Source organism: Amphiura filiformis, chromosome 7 (assembly GCF_039555335.1).
Source record: "Amphiura filiformis chromosome 7, Afil_fr2py, whole genome shotgun sequence".
NCBI classification, from domain to species: domain Eukaryota; kingdom Metazoa; phylum Echinodermata; class Ophiuroidea; order Amphilepidida; family Amphiuridae; genus Amphiura; species Amphiura filiformis.
The window spans coordinates 54,286,039-54,311,164 of record NC_092634.1 but is presented as its reverse complement, the minus strand read 5'-3'; the positions used below and the strand labels follow the sequence as shown (position 1 = coordinate 54,311,164).

Below are 25,126 nucleotides of genomic sequence, written 5' to 3'. Positions count from 1 at the left end.
GGAAAAAAATTAGAAATTTTGGGTACCGAAAAATCTACCAACTCAAAACAGATGGCCTTATGCTAAAAAATGATAGTTGATTCGAACATTGAATTTTCGAGTTAACGCATGTAATTACAGTGCCCCTATGCACAAAAGAATTAGACCGGGTCTAAAGTTAGACCTGGTCTAAGTGGAATTTAGTTCCATCAGGAAGTAGCATTAGGAGTAGCTAGCAAATTCTAAAGATTTAAATGCAAAGTTCAAACATACAAAATAACTCAAGCAAATGTAAAGGAAACAGTCCTTTCTCCTGGGACTAAATTCCACTATAGATAACTCGTTTGTGCATACTAACCCATAGGTTGTACTTTCGGGCTGTCGAAAGCCCGAAAAAAAAATTGGACGATATCTTTGTCAAACATTTTGTCAAACGACCAAATCTACAAGAAAGCTTATCCACACAACCAACAACAATCTCAGCCTCTCAGCGAAGTGCCTCTTTGAGGACTTCACACGTTTGACACCATTTCAGCATGTATTAAATCACTTCACGCGTTGATATATCGGTAATAAAATTAATAATAGATTTATTAAAACTCAAATATGTAAAATACAACTTCTACCAAATTCCCACGATGATTGGTAGTTAATTTATAAGACAAATTTTACATATTTTAAAATGGGCATCATTCAAATTTCTCATCATTAAACACCTTCCAAAAAAGTCAAATTTATCTATAGTCTATACATAATTAAATAGTTGTATAAAAATATATTATGTGTACCGAATTCAAATTTGTTTGCCCATGCACACATATATATGTGGACCAGTAATCAAATAAAAGCGTGTTAGAAGTACTGCAAACGATCAATGAGATATTTTTTTGTACTTTTGATAATTTATGTTTTATCCTGAAGTATATAACATAGCTTTAACCTGATGACGACGTAATTGTTTGATTTCAATTCTTTGTGCATTTGATACAGATTCCTTCAAAAGTCACGAGAAATGGAAATCCTGGAAAATATTTATCTATTTCTCTTCTACTTCGTGAAGTACACCTTATTCTACTTTTGTATATGTCTTTGGCAATTTTTTTTATCAGTTTCATCAATTTTATCAATTTATCAATTTTACCAGGTATTTTTAATACCATGTTATTGAATTAAAGTTTGCCAGTTAATGTATTTTTATTATTGTAAAGCGCGATGATCTTATGTTAAATGATACCACGATACCAGTGATACTGCTACCACGAAATGAGCGTAAAGTCGCAAGTGGGTAGTTTCGAGACATCCTAGCTGATTGAGTTGATGTTCTTTGTTTACCGCGCACCTGTACAAGCCAGTAGTATGTCCTTCAAGCACATGTGTCCTTCAAGAATGGACCATTGTGCCCCCATTCACAAAGGGCATACAGACACACTACTGGCTCGAACAGGTGCGTGTGAAACAAAGAACACCAAGTTGGTAGTTTCGAGTTGGTAGTTGGTAGTTTCGAGTTGGTAGTTTCGAGACGCCCGGGCGTCTCGAAACTACCAACTCGCGACTTTTTGCTCATTTCGTGGTAGCAGATCAAATATATTAAAGCCTTGTATGATTTATAATTAGATCAGGTCAGCAGTGTTAATTCATGATATTCTTAGTCACAATTTAATTTCTACATATACTTAGTTGCAAATGTTTCAACATCTATTCCATTTATCTTTGTTGATGCTATAGTATTGCATCAAAAACAATAGCATCGTAAAGACCGTCATCAAAACGTGCAAGTAAGTTTAAATTCATTGGATTGACTGGATTGGATTGGTGCCGGGGTTTGATCATTCATGAAATTAGCAACAAAAGAATTGAGATGGAAATTGCTTCACGTTTACTACAATTAATGACTTATGTGCTGTCAGCATACAATGTAGATGTCGAATGTTCCATGTCACTATCGAGAGAGTATCATCTGACCGACAAGGAAGAAGAGTGTCAAAAGGATTGAGGAACTGATTCGGGAACAATCACCCGCCTCCCCTGTAGAGAAAACATATAGATAGATTACTGTATATATACCCTTATTATTGTGGCTATAATATTTCATAATACCCTTGATTTTTCATGTCTTTTGTAGGTTTTGAATATTGGAAACGAACTTTGTCTCTCTTTGCCCATACAACCGGGAGTCAACTTATAATTTGATTGTTTGAGATGGTCCCGACATAGTTTTCTTAGCGTAATTATTTATTATCATGATGATCATAGTGAGGGTGAAATTTCCGAATTACGTGCTACAATAGCTTCATTTTGTTTAATCTATTCCACTATTAGTTTCTATATAATTATATCTCATTGACCATACTTTACCTGGGGGTGACAGGTCTGTATCAATAACTTCATACATAACTAAGTTTCCACTCGTTGTTCCAGTAACTAGCAGTAGCGGGTTACTGGTGGGACTTTGGGCGGCTGGTATAAATCTAAAAGTTAAGAAAGAAAAAGAATTTTCATTATTTGTAATGTATCAAATGCGGCTTGCGTGGGTTTATTCAAGGTTTGCATTCAAGTAAATCTTTGTGGGCAGTCCAATTGGTAAGGCGTTAGAGCCCGGTCTGTTGGTGTTTCGAGCCCCGATTGAAAAAATTGGAAAGGTTGTATCCTCCATTGAACATGTTGAACTTTTACGATTAGCAAAAAGTATATGAGATGAACATGCAAGAAGATACCTTAAATCTTCCGGATCCAAATTGCCGATGATTTTATTCTCTAATAGAACACTGAAAGGTAGGTCGGTTCCACCAGCTCGATGCATTGATTCAAACTCGAGAACAGGTTCATGACCACTTTCGAATGTTGCTTCTATTCTGAATACTGCAATAGCAGATGATCGCCCTATTCCAAGGAAAAGTAGACGAGTGTTATCTTCTAATTCGCCCATCGTGATGGCCTGACATTCAGGGCCCTGTATGAGAAGGAAGACAAAAGAGATCTAAAAGTTCAAACGTTTCATATCAGAAAACGGCTCAGCGTCCAGAATTACTATGGGTTTAACTATGTTTAGGGTTACTCACTTAATATAAACTGGCCGATTGAAATATGTCAATCTTTTAACGATTGATGATAGGAATCATAGAAATAGATTAAAAATTTTGGGTTTTTTTTTCACTCTCTTTTTGTAGACTGTTTTCACAATCTAATCAAGTGTGAATCCTAATGAACTGCCAAATGACATGTGTTGCATATGTTTGGAATGAGATTTCAAACTGTTTTGGAGTGATCATTTTCAATCTTTTTTCAACTGGAAAGGACTTGTCCCTAATTTGGGACGGCAAAAGATTGAAAAACAATGAAAATCAATCCTTTCCTGAAAATTCAATCGAAATAGATTTGCCCCTAACTTTGATCGCTAAATAATTATAAAAGATTGAGAATCGCTCCTTTTGATTGAAAAAAAAAGTTTGAAAAATTCAAATCACCCGACTGAATATAGAGTCGAAAACGATTTGTCCCCGATTCGGGACGGCGAGATTAAAAATTCAATATTCAATCGGGAAATTTAAGACAGAGAGAGAGAGAATATTGGGAGGACAACAGTTGTACGTAGAAATAGTTACTATTTCTACGTATTTTCTTCTGACGCGACTTTTAACTTTTTGACTTTTGTCCCTCGGAAGGAGCAGATCAAGATTCATGGCAACTTATATTGACCTGGAGTTAAGATGATTTACTCTAACTTGACGCAACATGTGAATATAATAGCTAGGGTTTATAGGATGCTTGAAACAAAAGCTGTTCCCTACATTGAACCATTTTTGAAAAAATGTCACTTACGTTATTGTCGGATCTTTTATCGACTAAGTCATCAGGTGTTTCTGTGTTCGGATCATCTGGCTTGGTATTCGCATTGAATGTACTTGGATACAATTGAGAAAGCAATTTCTCCAACATGTCTTTACTGTCCCACATCAAGGACATATCATCAGCACGAAATATGGACATACCACGACCACCAAATGTGTGGAGCCGATCTATTTTGGTAGGATCTAACGAACTCAAACCATCGATAACACTGAATTCTAGCCGACCTGTTTGAAAAAAAAAGAGATACTTTAAATTTTAAAAGACGCCGCGCCGACCCAAGTCAAATAATCTTAACCATAATTCCGGATTATATGAACAACAAAAACTGATTCTATCAATTCTTCTGGTAATGCAACATGGAGACCCAATCTTTGCACCAAACCCAAATGCATTAGCCCTTTTACCGTATATTCTACATGTTCTAACATACATAGAAAAAAGAATAAAAGATAGTCCAAAATCATATTTAATTAAACGAAATTGCTGAAATTATGGTGAAATTATACTAACATTACTTTGATATCACCAGAAATTGGTTAATGTGTATTATATGCAATTCAAAAGTTCCTCGATATGATGATCGGATATGAATGGTACTGGAGGAAAAGTGTTACCTTACCCAAACGAGAGTTATTAGAAAGAGCATCTTGAAGATCGGAATTGATGTTCGGTGATATCTGTCCGTCTTAAGGTATAAACAAGAAAATGAGAAACAAGAGCGGAGAGGTTGATATGGAATACGTCTATGTGCTTTAGGTGTGAAACATCAACATTTTGTAACGACCATGTACAAAACTACACGGGAAAATAGTTTGGAATGAACTTCAGAGCGTCTGGGGTAAACCAAACCTGCCTGGTTAACAAATTAATCAATGACATGATTCTATCTGACTTTGACAGGTGCTTGATGCAATCAATTAGCACCTGTAAATTTAGAGATAACCTTGTCGCTTATTAATTTGATAAACAGGCAGGTTTGGTTCACCCCAGAAGAACTGCTTTAGCGGGGCTTAACCAATAATTATTGGGCCTATGTAATGTTTATGAATTTGTCACGTATGTTTAGTTTAGTTTGACAATAACTCTAAACGCGCGATAATAAAGTATTTAACTAAATAGTTAACTCTACTTTTTACAAATGCATCTTTGTTCAATACAAACCTTTCACAAGTTTTTTGCCTCTCTTCGCATCTGTCCAACTTTGTGATCCGACTTTTAATTCAACAGTTTCACCTTCATTAGCAGTAGCGACGTACCCACGACCATTGAACTCGAAGAATTTGACACTGTCAGGTTGGTAGAGGCTGACGATGTCATAACTTTGTAAATTTATTCCTAAACAGTAAAATAGACAGTTTATTGTCAAGGGCATACTATAAGAATTGTTGTCTTAGGAAGATTTTAAACATGTGAAGGGGCTGAAAATTGAAACCCCTCGGAGTCAGACAATTTTGCAAAATATAGATCACAAACACCCATTTTCCCTCGAGGACCCATGATAAGACAAGATAAATACCGTATGACACTTACCTGAATCTCTGTCACTGGGATCAAGAACTAAATCCCGCCAAGATTTTACTCCTAAAGGATACAGTTCATCGATGGTATCAGTAAGTACATTCACTTCAGCTATTGCATTGTTTTCCTGAAATTAATTCAATCAAACACATTCAAGTGAACAGGGTATTTGCTTACTGGTGTCGTACATTATGTGAAATTAACATACCACATGTATACCGTTTGACAATTAGTCGGTTCAAGTATTGAGTTTCAGTATTGGTTTTGGTTTTGGTCACGTGGTTTCCTATTATCCTGTCTAAGCTCTTGACTGACGTCATCATCGATATCTTTGTTTGTAGTCTTTGTTAGAAGTTAAAATTTGTAGCAAGCAGTTTCGGTTTTCATTTCAGTTTGTTCCATATAATTTATAATTGTCTACATTCAATATAAACACAATCGGATATGTATCCAATATTTGCTCAGTCTAATCATGACAATAAGCTATATACTTATGGTCCTCTCTACACAAAAAGGTAAAGTTATTACTCTATCGCTGAGAGAAAAACGGTTGGTATTTGATCATAAACATGTTAATGATGTTACTGCCAATTTGATACATTCGAATTTATGCGTTTAAATGATTGCATTATTTTAAACATTATTTCCTACCTGTAGTGCAATATATGCTTTGGATTCATCTTCATTAAATGTGACGTATTCTGGTTCTAAACTTTGAGAAAAGGTACTTGGCATCGAACTGATTTCTCCTTTATAACCTCTGCGGATACCTTTGTCTTCGTATTCATCAGCTCTGGACATTTATTTAGGGAAACAAAATAAACGTTAATTTTTTAGTCGTAACACCCCACGCCGACGCATCACCACCACTACCACCAGTACCACACCCCCAATAGGGCCAACGGGTCGAACGCCACAACCATGCTACCACCATCATCACTACCACGGACCTTCACCAACAACAACATCAGTACCAATATGGCACCACCAAAACAACCATCATCATGACGACCACGTACAAGAAATAATAATTTCTTGTACCTCAATTCATTATTCGGACTGTAATTTAGCGCTAATTATTATCACCGTCATCGTCGTATTGTCGTCGTCGTCATCGTCGTTTGGAGGGTCTACAATTTGTTATAATAGTCAAAATAAACATTTTGCAAAAACATATTACCTATCATTAAAGGCGGTAAAGTTAAGAGTGGTGATGACTGGCAGCTCAGAAGACTGTTGAAATCTGATAATGGATACAGAGCCTTCTGGATCTACGATATCGGATGCGGTAGCAAATGGAGACGCTTCATTGGCTACAACGATAGTGTTGCAGTCTTTGGTGAGATGTAGCATGTCGGGTTCAAATCCAACTGTCAAAAATAAAGAAATAAGCTAGAAATTAAAATACATGTGATGTTTAAAAAAGAAAATGATCCAGTAAAAAATACCATATCTCTATATTAATAGTACTTTGTATAGCTTTGTAGGCCCGATATAGCAGAACCCTTTGATTTTTTCATCGGTCATGTTACTTGACCTAATGTTTTGTTTACATAATCTTAAACGGCATTTAATGATCTAAGAAATGAAATCAAAATTCGACAGGCGGTCAACCGTCGGTTCCGAGCGGTTCCGTCCGGTTGGAGCCGGTTTCTATTGTTCTAAACAATGAAATGCGGTTCAACCGCCGGTAACCACCGGTCAACCGGCGGTCGAGTTTTTATTTCATCCATAACGAGTTGAAGGCAATAAGTTGGAGAACATAAAACGGATAGAGGCTGAATTCATTTATTCATTCAGCATGTTTATTCATTATTCGTTCACTTATCCATTCGTTCATTCATCATGTTCATTCATTCAATCAGTCAGTCAATAATGATAATTCTTTTGTAATGTGTTTTAATTTCTTTCCTTTAAACATGCCATGTGACAAACAAACAAAACGAGAGTTGTCATGGTTGCATATGAGTTATTCCAAACATGTCTTAATTGATTGTACTCACGGTATTACTATCAAACATGACTATGTTGTAATTTTACGTTAAAATCTTGATAAAAACTACACAACTCACTACAAAACGGATAATTTCATAATTATAAACTACATGCAGAAACTCTTCAGAATATGCAGAATAATAAAATTAAAATTTGACAGAAATCGTACATAACGGCTTTAATTAAGTTCAAACTTTTTTTTATTTTAAGATTGCGAATATACGATGATGAATCATCTCCTATACCGTACCAGCATTGACTCATGCGACCGTGACTTACAGTTCCCGGTTACAGTTTGTGTATGACAACTAACATGTCAAAAGAAATAAAATCGTGAAAATATTACAATATTGCATTTGAAACTCGCCACACAATGCTCATTCCGAAACAAGTGGGCTTACGTGATGTTTACAGAATTAATTCACTATAAAAGTACATAAATGCACGACCTAGCAATCAACTTTATTAGTTAAGCATAAAACAGAAAATAAGACAGTCAGCCAAATTGGGAAAGTAGGTCAATCAGTACACTTTGATTAATTGAGGTTTTTACATATTTTATTAATTGAATATGTATCAATTAAGGGCTGGGGTATGAGCGACCTTGAAGTTCCGGTATCTGGAGAGGGGAAGCAATGAGTTACCCCAAATCACAGCGGCAGGTAGTGACTGGGCCGCCGAGTGCTAATATATATTTATTTTGGAAGGTTCATGTTTGTTTTAAATTTTGGGGCGTTTTTCCAAAATTTGATATTTTTGGTCATATTTCAAAAAAGCGACATGCCAAAGACAACTCTTTGGGCACATAGTTTGTTATTGTTATTGCAGTTCTTTTCCACATACCTACGTTAACATTCGATTTCGTGATTTACTAATATTATATATTTTATGACTGCAATTTGGCGTTTTCAATGCGTTTTACACGTATCATGAAATTAACGCAAATATCTAGTCACGCTGCTTTTAGAATTTTTACCTGATCGTCGGCTTTTGCAGGCAACAGAATGCAGATTGGCTCACGATAGATGTCGTATTCCTCTATGTGGTTCACTCATTGATAAAATGAGTTTGCATTCCATGTAACAACACACACATTGCCGTCTGGAAACCGGGTCTGGTACTGATTTTGGGACAGCCAATAGACTTCAGCGCCGTATCAAATCTCATAAAAACCACACGACTGACGACTATGTGTTTATGTTTCCCGCACGAAAGCCTGTGTCTACATCTATTATTATACTTATTTGGAAACGTTGACCTTCGACCATTCTTTGTATAACGCCCTGATATGACCTTGATATGTTCGCTTGATTGGGTACGTTATAGCATCCATTTCATTGAGGTGTTAGGACTTGGTCAGTATAATACTTGCAGGGATACAATAGTTTAACCATGGAGGTATATAAATAAATGGAGAATGATCCAGCCAAGCCTCTTTTGTACTACGTTGGTTATGACCAATTATTGATTTATTGTTGAATAGGCAATTTCAGGTTTATATTGATTATGCTAAGCTGATTACATTGTGAAGTCTGTTTCACTGGCCATTGATTTCAATGGGGTAAAATGAAGTTTATACTTATTGGAAATTAAGTGCTCATGTTTCATAAAATTTTGATATCAAAATCTCATTTTCGCCAAAAATTGAGTGCTTAAATTGCATCAAGAAATAAAAAAAAAAAAAAAAAGAAACACCTTATCTGTTGTCATCTTGTGACTCCCTACATTTTGGTCATGAAAAATTGAATTATGACTTTTTTTCCAAAAAGTTATGACCCCCGTATATTTGGAACCCCTCCTCCAAAGAAAATGATAGCCTCCTAATAATATTAATAATCATTTAGGCCTAAATACTGATAATTATTTATTATACAATGAGAAGTTTAATGATGATGATTTAGGCGGCCTATACGATTTCATGACAATAGGCCTACAGAATTAAAAGTTTAAAAAAAATAACATGACATACAATAGGCCTACAGAATTAAAAGTTTAAAAAAAATAACATGACATATCCGTCATGGCACTCAATCAATTTGACCCGAAGCTTCAACCAAAATCACGATTATCATACACTAAACTATGAGAAACTGTTTAAACAAAGTATATAGGGCCTATAATACATTATGTAAATCAATTTCTCTCTAGAAAAGATTGTCTGATCATCACTTTTGCTTGAATTCGAAGTACTTCCGGTAAATTTTGCTCGCTCGTAACTCAAATGGCCCAAATTGGCCCAACATAATTGTTTCACAATCGGAAGGTAAAAACGTTTTGCTTTCATTTGCACTATATTTGAACTCCCTCAGACCCCTTAAAAGCTTGATATATGAACATGAAAACTAAGTATATTTGTCAAGTTACGGCACAACTAGTGTAGAAAACAGTTTCATAACTTGAGAACAGAACATCCGAATTTCTTCGGGTTTTCGCACGATCATACATTGAAACTATAAGCTATCAAAACTGGTGACTTTGAACTAGCTGATTGACTAGCTGACGTCATTATACAGTCTCTTTTACAAGGCTTCCGGTACGGGTCAATGTAGGGTCAATTCCTATGAGGACATTTTGGGAGTGACAATCAATGAACCATGGTAGAGGCTCATAACCATCGTGGAGATCAATAGCTTGGCTGAAGTGGCTGGTCAATTCAAGTTTGGTGACTCATTGAATAGAGGTAACGGGATAATCTCCACTTAGGAGATTAGAATTCTGGCGATCATTCTCCATTTATTTATATACCTCCATGGTTTAACATGGTGTGTGAGCATGGTGAAAGACTCATTATTGATTAGGCGCGGACATATTAAAGGCACAGGTCCTTTGCGTGTATAGAGGCCTTGCATTCTTTTATCGATTGGCTCCAAACAAAGGATTTGAACCGGTGTCCTTCACCGTAGTTATGGCGGAGTGCAGTCCATTCAATCAAATGTTGTCATCAACCTATTCGATCGTAGTGCAGGGTTATATGAGCGAGACGAACTGTCACGGTAGATTGCAATCATGCTTTTGTTGAATGCATTTGAGTAGTCCGCCATATTTACGGGATGATACGTCACATGCAAGGCCTCTATAGCAGAAAATTATAATAGAATGTGTGAATAGAATGTTTGGAATTTTGCAACTAAAATACTAACTGCATTCTGCATTATGTATTCATTTATTTATTTAGGCATATGCCTATTTATTTATTTACTGACTTATTTATTTATTTTATTTATTTGGAATATTAGTTAGTAGGCCTAGTTAGTAATATTCCATGATAGACCTACGTCGGTTTATTATTGATTGTTGATAACTTGACAACTTGATTAATTGATCGATTGATAGTCATTTCACATTATATTCCTAGTTTATAGGCCAATTTGAATAGCATCGTACATTAGATAAATAGACCTATCAGTATTGATTTATTCTATTCAGCAATATCAAGGATTACTATCAAACTTCTCATAGCTGATTGTCAGTTGGCTCAGTGGTAACGCAGTAGGTTTTACAACACCGAGGTCCCGGGTTCGATTCCCACCTCTGCCTATTTTTTTGCAAGGCTGAGAAAAAAATGAAATTTCTGGACTGCAAACTTATTTGGCGCGCGATCTGAGCTGGTCCTTTTCTGGTGGCTGTGTCTGTTACAGGCACACTCCCTCTGCATCCAAACCAGGTTCACGCTCATTACACCTCCCTTAAGCAAATTAATGCCCGAAAGAAAATGCCCACGCGCATTTGCATGACTGCATTACTTCAAAACAATAGGTAGGATTAGATTTATAATAAAATGATGCAAAATAATTTTCGCAATATTTCTGTTTTGGAAGCTTGAAGACTTTTTTGCTAGGATCACGAAGAGTATTTCGTGATCCTAGCATCCTCTTTTTATGACATTTTTCAGTAGATATCCACGAAAAAAGCTTATTCCCAAAACTTCAGTTGATTCCGATTATGCGTTTATGAATGATTATGTGTATTACATTGCTCCATAGACAATGTGTTGTAATTTCGTTCTGGTGTGCCAGAACGAAATTCAAATTTCACGATATCTTTGCTAAACCAAATAATCTGCAAGAAATTTTTTGTACATAAACATAAGTAGCCACAGGTTTCCAGTTATATAAAAATCTCACTTTTTTGCGAAAAGTAAGGGGGGGGGGTGATGTTGTGGATCACGAAAAGCCCTTTTAACATGTAGTCTCTCTCTCTAAAAATTAAAAAAGGGTATATGTATATCTAAATGATGCAACCAGGAATTTTTTTTCGTCTTTTCCCCGAATTTGTTTACTCCCCCACCCCTAATAAGAAAGCTGGCCACGCCTCTGCTGATAAAACTTATTATAGAATGATTTGCTTTAATACCTGTAATGGTAAAATCCAAGACCAAACTTTCTGCTGACCTATCATACAGATTATAAACACGTATTTCTCCAGGTTGGTCACGAGGTGATCCCGTTAAGGAAAAATACACACGATTTCCACATAGTTCCACGTCGTTGATGGGATCACTTGGAATGGCATACAGGAGAATGGGATTGGATATGTTGGAGTAGTCGACGATGTGGATGAAGGCATTTCCTGAATAAGAGCAGATGAAAATGACAAAAATGTACGGAGATTATTGATATTAAGATTATTGTATCAAAAGCTTACATTTCTGTAATACATTGGCACCTTCTTTTAATCCCAAATTCCCGATATATGTTTCAAGCGAATATTAATTTGGTCCAAATGTAACCCCCTGACAAAAAAATGAAAGAAAAAGTGCCCCTCTGACAAACAATGAAAGAGAAAATCAGGAGGGCAAAGAAAAAGAAAAAGGGCAAGGAGCCCCTTTTCCAGCAAAATTCAGGGCCAAAATAGTGTAAAATACCATTTTTTTCCCGCTACGTGCGCACATCATCCCAATAAGGCCCTTTTCGGGAAGCTCGAAGACATACAGTCTCTATGTATTGTATGATGCAACTGCAATTTTTTTTTCGTTTGTGCCCCAAAATTTTATTTTGCCCCCCCTGACCAAGAAAGCTGGCTACGCCCCTGGTGTCATCTTATGGATGGTCCCAGATTCAAATCTTGGATGGTCAGTTACATTTTTTTTCACTGACTGCCATTTATGTATGTGAAGATTTGTGTTAAAAACCTTCAAGTTTCTCATAGAAAATATGTTGTTGTATACAATGATAATAAACCATTCATGGGTTACGGTGGTGTTACGTCCGGGTGTTACATATGGCTCGGTTTTGGGACCATTGCTTTCTTTCTTTTAACTAATATCTAGTTTGATTCCAATGTTAAATCAATTTTTGTCATACTGCAGTTACTGTCCGTTTTCCTATACACAATACACAGTGCTCTCACCATTGACGCGCGACCTTTACAAATAGTGTATGTTAGAAGTATATTGCATTTGCCTAGTTAACATCACTGTGTGAAAAATAACCGGCCAATATTTAAACTATTCTCCAAACTTCTAGCAAATATATTTCTCTAACATGACCTAAAATTACAGCTAGGTTAGATGTTCAGAAATAGTCGCACTTTCGTAGAATATGAGTGAGGGCAAAGCATAGCTAGCTCATAGCTAGCCAACTCCCCGTGTTAATTGAATGGAGATTTGACCGAAAATATTGAGCTATATTGATAACGGACCGCTCCGTTCTGAAAAAAAAAAAAAAAAAACGGTACAAGCTACATTTAAACTATTCTATGAAATTCTAGAAAATATAGTTTTGTAACATGTCCTAAATTTTTAGCTAATTTAGGTGTTTGGAAATAGTCGCACTTTTGTGTTTTAGGAAGGATATGTAAACGACAGATAACACCAAAAATATGAAGAAATTATTTCCAAACCGTGTTAAGTCAACAATCATTATGTTGCTCATTTTCAAGAATGCTGGTTAACAAAAAGCAGGCCATTGTCTCATTTCGTGAACAAAGGTCCACATACCATTGTTTCCTTGCGTTTCCTTTATAATCAGTTACCCAACTGAAGCTGTATTATAGCACATCATAGCGACACCGCACATATAAAACAGACACATGTGCACAACCAGAGAAGATCCGATTTAATCAGTTGAGCTGTTTCAATGAGTGTTATCTTGGTTTAATAGCTTTTAATGGTGTTTAAGTCCTGCAAAGGTCGAGATGAATTCTACTGTAGACATGACTGCATCATGTCTTAAATGAAGTCGTAGATTTAGACTAAAAAATCACCGAAAGAATCCTCATAGCAAAAGTTTTTGAGTGGCGATCAGCGTGTGTCATCAATCAAAACCCGCCTTGATTGCGGTCTTTCCGATTTGGACGGTTATGCAAGGTTGACACCCATTTAAACGTATCCTTTCACAAACTTGATAAATGACGCTGCAACTTTTCGAATCGTACCAAATGTTATTCAGTTGATAATTTCTCGACCATCCTGTCTACGATTTACACAAGTGGCCAATATAAATTTAGCATCATTTGGGCCGCTACAGACATTTAGCAGATGTAGAATACCGTAAAACCTCGTCTACAAGCATATAGAGTGCTTATGATGAAAGCTAAATTAATCCAGACGCTATCCATCGACAAAATTATAATATTATGGAGTTTGAGCAAATTAATTACCGATACAAACATATACAAACAAGGACTATTGTAAGACCAATCTATTGTATTGGCATATTTAAGGCTGTCTCGTTTTAATTTAGTTTTCATCAAAACACACTATATGCTTGTAGACGAGGTGTTACGGTAATCGATGTAATCGTTATTTAATCTATTCCCATTTTATTTATGTATATTAATGTATAACTTTGAACGAATGTTTGACGTAAAATCGATAATATATTTCCACCAGACATTCGACATTGTGATGTGCCCTGAGTAATATTCAATCTTTGTTTACAATTTAAAGCTATTTCACGAGAGATGGGTAACCCCTTTGTAAGAGTTGGTGTGTAATGACATTTTGGGAATCCCCTCTCATGCAATCAAGTCCAGAATGTTCAATGTAGTGCACCATTATGGAAATCCCCAAGCTAAAATAGCTGGGGAAATTCCAGTTACCATGGTTACCACTTTCGTATATAAGATTAAGAGAGAAGGGGTAGTTTTCTCTCTTGACAGTTTTCATTAAGCGAGTTTTTAGGCTCTCTATGGTGTGTTTGTTAGTACAATAATGTGCTTCAAAAAGAGGTACCCATGTGGGCCAGTCAATTTACGTAGCCAATAATGTGCTATTATTCCAGTAATATAATCGAAGGTTTTTTTTGCGCCCTTTTTTCTTTGTTAATTCGTTTTGCCGCCCCCTTTGTTTTTGCGGCCCCGCCCCTTCTTCTTCCGCCGCCCCTTCGTTTTTGCTGCCCCCTACTTTGACCCCGGGAGGCTGGCTCCCCAAAGCCCCCCAAAATACACGCATGATATTCTTCTGTTGACTTACTGAAGTCTGGTTTATGAAATAACACACCTCACAATGTAAATGGAAATAGGTGGAGCAACTTTTTATTTGTGTCCTGTTTCCTGAAGAAAGTGCGTGATTGATGAAAGCAGCGCCATATTGGATATTGTCAACTGTGCGAGGATTATATACGCAAAGGATATATAATTCAAGTCTTCAGTGGTCTTCGCTGAACAGTGATCTTCACAGGACAAGTGAATCAGGATAATACATCAAGAACATTGAGTGCAACAGAAGTTTGTAATCAACAAGAAGACTTATAAGTGTGATTATATTTGCAGGTGCATTTATTATTCATGTGATCAATCATATTTTACTTTTCATTAAAGTTTCAGATATTGTTAACCTAGTCAAACATTGTGTTTTGTTGTGCATTCTGAAGTGAATTTGGGTAAAAGGTGTTTTTGGCCTTGAGTGATTAACGCCTCTTAAACAACATAAAATTTGATTTTTATTCAACACGCATTCGTTAGCATGGTTTAGAAGATAAAAATGACTTGAAATAACGAATACTTGAGCTAATTTTCTACGTCGAATATTTGGAGTCTGATGGACCATAATGCAGCTAACAAAATTCTCCAAACGTTCGTCATTGCTTATAGTCACGCTTAAAACTATGACCGCTCAAACTACATTAGTGGGGACTATTTTGAAATTTATTATCCCCCTCCAACTTTACCCCATCGAAAAATGATAACGCAATGAAATTTTAGGCTTGGACTATATTTGATAGTATGGTGGTAGCCACTCCGGAAGACGTGTAGGGTCTACTGTTCCATGGGCCAATACACATTGTTGCTTCAAAAATCCAAATTGCTAGAACAATAAACTTGGAATAAGAATGTTTGGGTGGTGGACATGGGAGGTAGAAAACTTCATTCAGGTTATCACATTTAAACGGGATTTGTAACCTACCTGCAATATACACGAGTCCAGTTTCCTCATCATAGGCACTCTGTTCTACAGCATCTTTATCAATACCATACGAGCCCGCTCCTCCAACGTCATAGGCGAAAGGAATGTTGATACTTGATACTGGTTTTAAAATTACTGCTGAATACGAATCCTGTGTCAGAAGTGCCAGAAGTAGGCTTATCAGGAAGATGCGCAGGGTAGCCATATCTATGTTGTATCTCTACGTGTCAGTCAATGAAATGGGTGTCACGAAGCGAACATTTATAGTAAGTTCAACTCGGGAGTAACTTTACGTAGGATGTCATTGCATGGAGTCATTTCTAACTTTTGGCCATCACATTATTATGATTTGTTTGAACATGGAAATAGTATCTACTATTTCCATGGTTTGAAGAACAAGATAAATGTAGTGGAAGAAGTACTGGAATTCAGGAGTTGTAAACGGTGGGGTGATTTTTAAGGTGTGCTGTAGTGTGTCAGAAACTCATTTTGTTTGAAAAGTTATGTAAAAAAAATTTTGTGTCTAAAGTTAGATTTATTTCTTAATGTACGCAAGCTACTCTATAGCATTTAATAAAAACTGGAATCATTAATGCAAAAACTATTTTTTAAACATGAGTCTTTCCACTGAGGTCTTCAGTTTCAGAAAGCAACTTCAGAAAGCAACTGATCTGAGGCAAAAATACATGTAGGCCTATGTGTGGGGGAGGGGAAGGATGGCAATTTATTTTTTGCATTTAGGCCATATATATACTATGGGCAGTTTGCGTGGAAGAGATTAAGATTGAATTTATTGTCGGGTGAATTTTTTAAGGTGTCCTGTAGTGTATTCACTATTTATCGATTGAACTTATTGACAAAAATAATATTTAAAATATTTAAAAAAATATGATTGTTTTTTACTGAAATGTTGTTTTTGTTATGTCGCCAAAAACATTTGGGCAAAAAAAGGTTTGATGGATTTTGTCAAAAACTGATCATTTCTGCCCAAATTTGACCTCACAGATGGATTCGTCAAGTCTTTGCCATTCTAAATATTCATACTTTTTTCATGTTCAGACCAACAATTTAGAAGTTATGAGGCCAAAAAGTTTCCATAATTACAGATTTAATTCTTGGAGCAACTTTTATGTTTGTGTGATAGTCTCTTGTTTTTCGTTTTCTGTCTTTTTAACCGGATGGTGAATGCTGGCCTTATTGGCCTTTCGAAGTATTTTGTCTGCTTTTTTATAATGGTAATAAAGTTGATTAAGTATCATCTATAGGTTCGAATTTCAACTTGTCTAATCATGAAGCTCCCGTGGCCAAATGGTTAAGGCACATGTCTCGTAAACTTGAGGTCCTAGGTTCGATTCCCATGCGAGATTTTCTCATCTCTTTTATTAATTGCGTTTAATTTATCTAATTTCCGTGGATCATGCCACTGTTTTCCAAACTAACATTATGTTGGAAAAAAAATCTATATATTATATGGAAATATTACAATATTTCTTTTAAAACCCATATGTGATGCGATCAAGCAAAATCAGTCGGAACTCAGAAATATTGAGATATTTGAGATATAGCAAATTAAAGGAAATTATTTCCTTTGAATCCTCATGTTTTGGAAAGTCTTTAATTGCTCATATTTTTGGAACTAGTTGTTCAATTTCAATGGGGTTTTCTGCAAAATCCAGCTTTGTAAATGTTTTTTACTATCCTATAAGAACTGAAAATGTAATATTTCCGAGTTCCGACTGATTCTGCTTGATCGCATCACATATATGCCTGACACATCATTGCCCTTGTCACATGATGAGGCTCATGCTTCATACGTATCAAAACTCACCACACCTTATTTTTTTAAACGAGTGGTCTTATGGAATGTTTACAAAATTGTTAATTTACCACAAAAGTACAAAAATGCACGACCTAGCAATCAACTTATAATTACTTTTACAACAAACAAATAAACAGGTCAGTCAACCAAATCACTGCTGACCTACTTTGATTAATTTGCCAGCTAAAGTAGTATATAGCTGCTGTGAATTGATCTTACTGTGGTATCCTATGACTATAGTAATGACCTCTGGTGAAAATTTTGAAGCGGGCTAAATGAAAAATTCAAATATCACAGTTACGCTTTTGTAGTTCTTGAGTTATGATGTCAACATGGTAAAGAGTGTCAAAATGAAATTGTTTAATGTCCGTGAATCCGGAGATTCTTCGCAAGGGGTGGAGAATACCAAAATAGAAAATAATGAGATACCGCTATTTAAACATGAATATTTATAAATAGTCGTCCAATCATATTTACCATTGATATGTGTTCTTGAATTAATTGTAGGGAACGTATGTTGTGACAATAATTCGTATCGGTATACTTTATTTAGTTTATGGTGCCCATAGCAAGCATTATTGCACACCGCTTCGCTTTTGGTTGCAACAAGTGCCCACCGCTGTCGGTGTATACTAGTATGTTGAGAGAACGTCTGAATGATGCGGTTCTTCGCCGGTTCCATCATCAAGTAAAACATTCTCTCTTCGTGCTTGTGTTGAGTTTCTGTTCATATAGTTCATGCTAGCAATAAGCTGATCACGGGTAATGTGTAACTTATCCATACTGTTTATCATAATTATTTTACTTGCTATATGTACCGGCATCATCGCAAATGTTATAAAATCAAAATGTTCAAACGTAATATGTGATGCGATCAAGCAAAATCAGTCGGAACTCGGAAATATTAAATTTTCAATTTCTTATCGGATAGTAAAAAAACATTTACAAAGCTGCATTTTGCAGAAAACCCCATTGAAATTGAACAACTAGTTCCAAAGATATGAGCAATTAAAGCGTTTCCAAAACAACAGGAAACAAAAGGAAATATTTCCTTTGTTTGGCTATCGCAAAATCAATATTTCCGAGTTCCGACTGATTTTGCTTGATCGCATCACATAATAAACGCCAACACAAGATAGAGAGGCCTTGCGATTCGTAGTTGTAAATCTCATTAAACTTAAATTTACTTGCAGATGTTTCAGCAACTACCAGTTGTCTTTTTCGATGCTATTGCATAAAAACAATAACACGCTAAAGGCCGTTGTACAGCAAAGAATCATTAGAATATTTTATTTTTTTACTTTTGGGAAATGTATTTTTTATCCTGAAGTAATTTCAACGTATGGTTGAAGTTGCAATTCATACAGATTCCTTAAAGTGTATAGTTCGAGTCCTGTTATATAATACATTACAGGCTGTATCAAAATAACTGGCACCCATCAATTTTGACGTTTATTGAAAATCCTGCCTTTCCAAATGCAACATTGGATACTCTTGAAATGTCCAGAATTTATAATTTATTGTATTACTTGTTATACAATAAATCTACGAATTGTGTTGAATTTTGATGTGTCAGACTCATCCATTATCAATGGAAACCGATGGGTACAATTTGATGCATACAGCTTGTATTGCGAATGGAAGTTGTCTTTTACTGATGACTGTGTTGCCTCACATACACATAGAATGTTCCATATCACGCCACTATCGTGAGAGTATCATCTGACCGACAAGGAGGAAGAACGTCAAAAGGATTGAGGAACTGATTCGGGAACCAAAGCCATTGTCCCCTATAATGAAGAGAAAGGTAAATAAATACAAATTAAATATAAATACCAATAAAACCGAGGGTCATTAATAATTATTATTAAATCACTGTTAGATATGATACCTTAATTCCAAATAGCGTGCTATAGTTTGCTTATTTTGTTTCATTTATTTTCTTTATTAACTTCGATATCTATTCAGTCAGCTACCTGCACAACGGATTCTTTTGTTCTGCAAGGCTCACTCAGTCATTTAATGAGGCAATACAAACGATCGAAATTGGTGTTGAAATGAGCAAAATTTTGAGTTACACCTTTTCAGTGTAAAATTTTTTTCTCAGCCAAATGAAAAGCAATAATTTTCATTTTTTCAGTAAAAAGCTGGAAAAACTATAATGCTTGATACTGATTTAATCCTGGTGTTAAACTTAGGCCTGAAATTCAGTCATTTAGTGTAAGATATTCGATTTTTATAGGCTTCAGCTCGGCCCGCGAGCTTTTTCTTGGATCAACCTTTTAGCTTTTCAAAGTAATATAGTTCGCTAATGAAGGATTTTCCCCAACTTTCTAAAGCACATCACCGTGAGCTATATATCATAGTTTTGTCAGAATTTCCGTTTTGATTTCACCATCTTTCACTGTCGGCTGATAAAATTTCTAAATCAACACGTGAAATCTAAAGGCTAGTACTAGCATTGTGGATCGATATCCCTGGGTTTAATAGGAATACCGGCATGGCTATAGTGTTGCCAGAACTTCAATATAGCAAAGAAATTCCCAGACCTATAGCGCTCCTACTGATCATGTTTAACCAGAACACCCAATTGGGGATTTAATCGCTGGTCGGGCAATTGGCTTTCAATGAAAAATTGACCTGGATAACAACAAAGGAAATATCGACTATTTCAGCTGGTTGCTCTCGAGATAAAAGTACTCACCATTGCCTACTTTTACTTAGTTTGACATTTTCGGAGACTGAATGGAAAAAGGGTAAAACAAAAACGGAAATTCTGACAAAACTATAACATATAGACCCACACGATGTGCTTTACAGAGGTGGGAAATATCTTTCTTTAGCAAACTATGTTAGTTTGAGACACTAAAACATGAATTCCGTAAAAAGCTCGCAGGCGAATTCAAGGCCTATAAAAATCAAAAATATCACACTAAAAGACACAATTTGATGCTTAATTTTAACACCAGGATTTAAAAAAATGTATATCCAAGCACCAAGTTTTTAACTGACATTACTGAAGAAAAAAAAAAATATTGCTTTATATTTGACCAAGAAAATTAATTTCATAGCAAAAAGGTGTATCTCTGAATTGTGCTGATTTTTACATGTATCGATCGACTTTTAGCGCGACTAAGCATTTCTAAAGAATTGGTTGTCCAGGCGGCAGACTGTATTTTCATTGACTGTACTTTACCTGTTTGGGGTGACATATCAATAACTTCATACATGACTAAGTTTCCACTCGTTGTTCCAGTAACTAGCAATAGTGGTTTACCGGTGGGACTTTTGGCGGCTGGTATAAACCTGAAATAATCAACAAGTATTATAATATTATGCTGTGTATGCGGGGCATTTATACATTATTTATAGAATCAAGAATCGGGAGATACAAGACAACTTTAATCAGAATCCAAGTGTGTGTCCGCCCGGACCGAGTGGTTAAACAAACAACAAGAGAGAAACATCGAGGAAGAAGGGGAGTGGTTCAAATCAGCTCCTACAGATGCCATTAAGGATGAATGTGGCTGGGACAGGACAGGTGAAGGGGGCAGCGTGGTGGAACGAAGAAATTATGAAAGCTGCAAATATTAAGAAGAAACGTTACAAGGACGTACTGGATGCGATCCAAATCAGATGACGACTATGATAATTACAAATTTAATAGCAAGGCGTGAGTGCAAGAAAACAGTTAAAGAATCGAAAAACTCATACTGGCAACAATTTGGATAAGGTCTAGCAAACAAGTGTCGACATTCATCCAAGGAATTCTTCAAGGTGGTGGCGACCATCAAGCAGAGAAACTTGATCCTACGTCTATCATAAATGATAAAGATGGGAACCCACCCTGCCCAATGGAGACGAGGAGATTAATGCAAGATGGGAAGAACATGTCAAATAATTGATGACTCCAATCAGCGACCAGGCACACCACGAACCTTTCAAACTAAGGTTCCCAGACCAGACTGAAACAAACACCCTTCAATCAGAACACAGAAGTGGCAAATACAGTTAAAACTAACCCCAGTCATGCCAGTGCTAAGGTAGCTGGGACAGATGGAATTGCACAGCACAATAAGAGCATGTGGCGAGACACAAGACTGGCAAAAATCTATCGCTGTTCTGAAATGGAAAAGGAGGGGAAGCAAAATAGACTGTGGAAACTACAGGGGGTTCCCTCTTGAGCCATGCAGGAAAGACGTGGATTTCCAATACTAGCCAGACACAGTTCGGTTTTCGGAAAAACAGCGGGTGTACAGAATCTATCTTTGCCCTAAGTCAGATGTGCGAAAGAAGCATAGAACATGATCAAGACTTGTACTTATTCTTCACAGACCAGGAAAAGGCATTCGATCGGGTTGACAGGAACACATTGTGGAAAGTATTGGAAGAATCTGGAATTGAAGGGCAGAACCTGGATAATGTTAGAGCTATGTACAGCAGCAGTGGCGTGAGAACACGAAATGGATATACCACCTGGTTCCCAGTGACATCAGGAGTACGTCAAGGGTGAGTTTTATCGCCTCTCATTTTCTTGATATACATATACAGAATCACCTAAGAAGCAAACCCAAATCCCACGCATCTAGCCCTGAAAGGAGGTTCTTCATAGTACAAGAGGAAGGAAAAAGTAAAGTATAGAGAAAGAGTTGTTATACATGTATGTAACGAGATAGGTATATTCACGTACGCAAGAGATGTCTAAGAGATGCAGCTACCATTTCGTCTCTACGCATAACACATAATTATAATAGCGATCAAGATAAGAAACTGCCGAAGCTGGATTTTGGAAGAAACACTATATCAGGTGTGGACATATCTTTTGTCGGATTCATCTTACAAAAAAGAATCCTGAAAACAAAGTATGCCTGTGAGATTAATGACATTCAAGATACCTTAAATCTTCCGGATCCAAGTTGCCGATGTTTTCATTCTCCAATAGAGTACTGAAAGTTTGATTCGTTCCACCAGCTCGATATAATGATTCAAACTTGAGAACTGGTTCGTGACCACCTTCAATTCTAAAGATAGCAATAGAAGAGGTTCGTCCCATTCCAAGGAAGAGTAGACGGGTGTTACCTTCTAATTCGCCTAAGGTTATGGCTTCACATTCAGGGCCCTGTATGAAAAGAGAAACGATAAAAATAGATTTTGTAAGATCACTTTGTGCACCATATCACGGAGAAACCGACTACGAAAGGAAGACGAATTGTTGTGTAAAAGTTTTACAAACGTATGTGTAAATTTCCTGTGACCTAATGCTGGTTTCATACTGTCATGCCACTTGGTCGCTGAGCGACGTGACGCATGTGTATTGCAGATAAGTGGACACAATCAAGGATGATACCACTTGCCGCAGCGGCAAGCGGAATGAAAGTGTGACAGGGGCATGAAGGCAATATATCGGCGATTGATCATATTTTCCCTTTAACCAAACAAATTCCCAAATATAAATATTTGACTTTTATCGCAACAAAAGGCCACGGTTCATTTGGCAAAATAGGTAATGTGTCTGTCTGGTATCGGAGTAGGTAATTCAAATGAATGAAACTGGAGCTGAGATAATTTCCTAAAACTTAGTGCAACATATAAAGATCCGGTGAGTCAGGATCTCGTAGATGAGCGTTGCTAATGGTATTATGTAGGAGAGGGTTGCTTCAAGTCAATGTAACAGCAAGTTGATCCCTAAAACAGAGTTCCCGAAAAAAATCCACTTACACGGTTGTCAGATCTTTTATCCATTAGATCCTCAAGAGTCTCTGTGTTCGGATAATCTGGCTTGGTATTCCCATTGAATGTACTCGGATAAAGTTGAGAATGCAATTTCTCAATCATGTCTTTACTGTCCCACAATAAGGACATATCATCAGCACGGAATATGGACATACCACGACCACCAAAGGTGTGCAGACGTTCAATTTTAGTAGGATATGACGAACTTAAACCATCGATAACACTGAATTCTAGCCGACCTGTTTGAAGAAAAATGAGACACTTTATATTTATTAAGCATGGGGGAAAGAGAGGGAAATTAACCATCCGTGACACGTTAAATTGAGCATGTTGAGGGACGCTATAAACACTAAATTTAACCATCTTCCCAGCAAACACAAAACGTTTTCGACATCATTCGCAAAAGGTGATAAAAGGTTGTCAGAAAACGTTTAAATGTCGGGTTATACAAAGGGTATATTAAGAGTATAAAACGTTTTCATAACCTTAAAAAACATTTGTTGATAATCTACTGCTCAGCAAACAAAAATGTTTTACAGAAAACGTTTAAATGTCGGGTTATATAAAGGGTATAAAACGTTTTAATAACATTCCAAAAACATTCTTGAAAACTTGATATAAAACATTCTAAACAGAATGTTATTTTGGAGTTTAAAAAATATTTTGCGAAAAATGTTTGCCCAAAATATTTTCAATAACGTTTTAAAAACGTTTTCATGACCTTTATATAACCCGACATTTAAATGTTATTAAAATGTTTTGAAAAAAAAATTTAAGAACATTTCTGTGTTTGCTGGGTTCAAATATTTTAACATAATGTTATTTAAGTATTGACACAATATTTGGCGGAAATGTTTGCAAAAATAGTTTACAATAACATTTTTTGAAAACATTTAAAAATATTGTAGTAGTGTGTTTTCTTACAAAACGTTTTAAAACGTTATCATGACCTTTATATAACCCGACATTTTAATGTTATTAAAACGTTTTTACCTAAACCAAAAGCCAAAATATAACTTATTTAAAATGTTTTAAAAACGTTTTTGTGTTTGCTGGGTTAACCCTATTTTTGTTTCAACCCTGCCTGTTTTCCATCTCACAGGAACGAGATGAGAGTGAAGTGCTGGTAACCTCTCCTCTCCAGGGTTATCATTTATGCGTGTCATTCAGTTTGTTTATGGCCCTGACGCAATATTGAGCGACTTACTGATGAAGTGCTGGGACTTCTGGCAACCTCTCCTCTCCATCAGGGCCCCCGCCGGTAGGGTTGTTTTTTAGGGTTTGATTCTGTGGGCTAAATACGCGCTTTTAATTCATCGTTTGTTATCACTCTTTGGCAAATTCTGTTTGAGACCTCACTACATTCACAAGGCGTGTACTCAGCCGTGAAAAATGTTTTTGTTTCAAATGGGGTGTCATTGTAAAGGGGAGTATTGTTGCTATCCATTGATATGCAACATGATATGAATATGTCACAAATAATTTGAGATACAGATGCTTGAAAAAACTTTCCAAACTTTTGTTGAGGAGTTTATTTTCGTCGCCTGACAGATTATATACCGTAAAACTTCATAGTAGCACATCTGCTTTAGACGAATACCTGAATAGACCGTTAATATTAATTCTATTACCCCCACAACCCATTATTCAAAATCGCGCACTGTGATTTGTTGAAACGCGTCACGTGACAGACCATTAATTAGCGATAAAGTGTCAAGGGCAACGAACTTTATGTTCTTCTATCATCACAGCGCACAGCAGAGCGCACAGCACACCTGCTTAATAAGTGCTTATGTAGGGGAGAATGGAATGTCAGGGGTGTGTTATTGTATGTGCATACCTGCTTATAGGGGAGAATGGAATGTTAGGTTGTGTTATTGGAATGT

General features: G+C 36.3%; 1 protein-coding gene across 1 annotated transcript in view; it reads right to left on the bottom strand.

Moving 5' to 3' along the window:
- The window catches only part of LOC140157951 (uncharacterized), a 62,164-nt gene that overhangs the window by 27,192 nt on the left and 9,846 nt on the right, over nt 1-25,126 (bottom strand). The window contains exons 8-23 of the mRNA XM_072181198.1: nt 23,226-23,479; nt 22,403-22,626; nt 20,704-20,813; nt 19,213-19,297; nt 18,454-18,457; nt 15,689-15,908; nt 11,695-11,910; nt 6,527-6,716; nt 5,998-6,139; nt 5,359-5,473; nt 4,990-5,163; nt 4,448-4,513; nt 3,799-4,052; nt 2,694-2,929; nt 2,335-2,447; nt 1,946-2,004 (exon numbers count right to left, since the gene is read on the bottom strand). Of these exons, the coding sequence (XP_072037299.1) occupies nt 1,946-2,004; nt 2,335-2,447; nt 2,694-2,929; nt 3,799-4,052; nt 4,448-4,513; nt 4,990-5,163; nt 5,359-5,473; nt 5,998-6,139; nt 6,527-6,716; nt 11,695-11,910; nt 15,689-15,908; nt 18,454-18,457; nt 19,213-19,297; nt 20,704-20,813; nt 22,403-22,626; nt 23,226-23,479 (2,462 nt within the window). The remainder of the gene's footprint in view (nt 1-1,945; nt 2,005-2,334; nt 2,448-2,693; nt 2,930-3,798; nt 4,053-4,447; nt 4,514-4,989; nt 5,164-5,358; nt 5,474-5,997; nt 6,140-6,526; nt 6,717-11,694; nt 11,911-15,688; nt 15,909-18,453; nt 18,458-19,212; nt 19,298-20,703; nt 20,814-22,402; nt 22,627-23,225; nt 23,480-25,126) is intronic.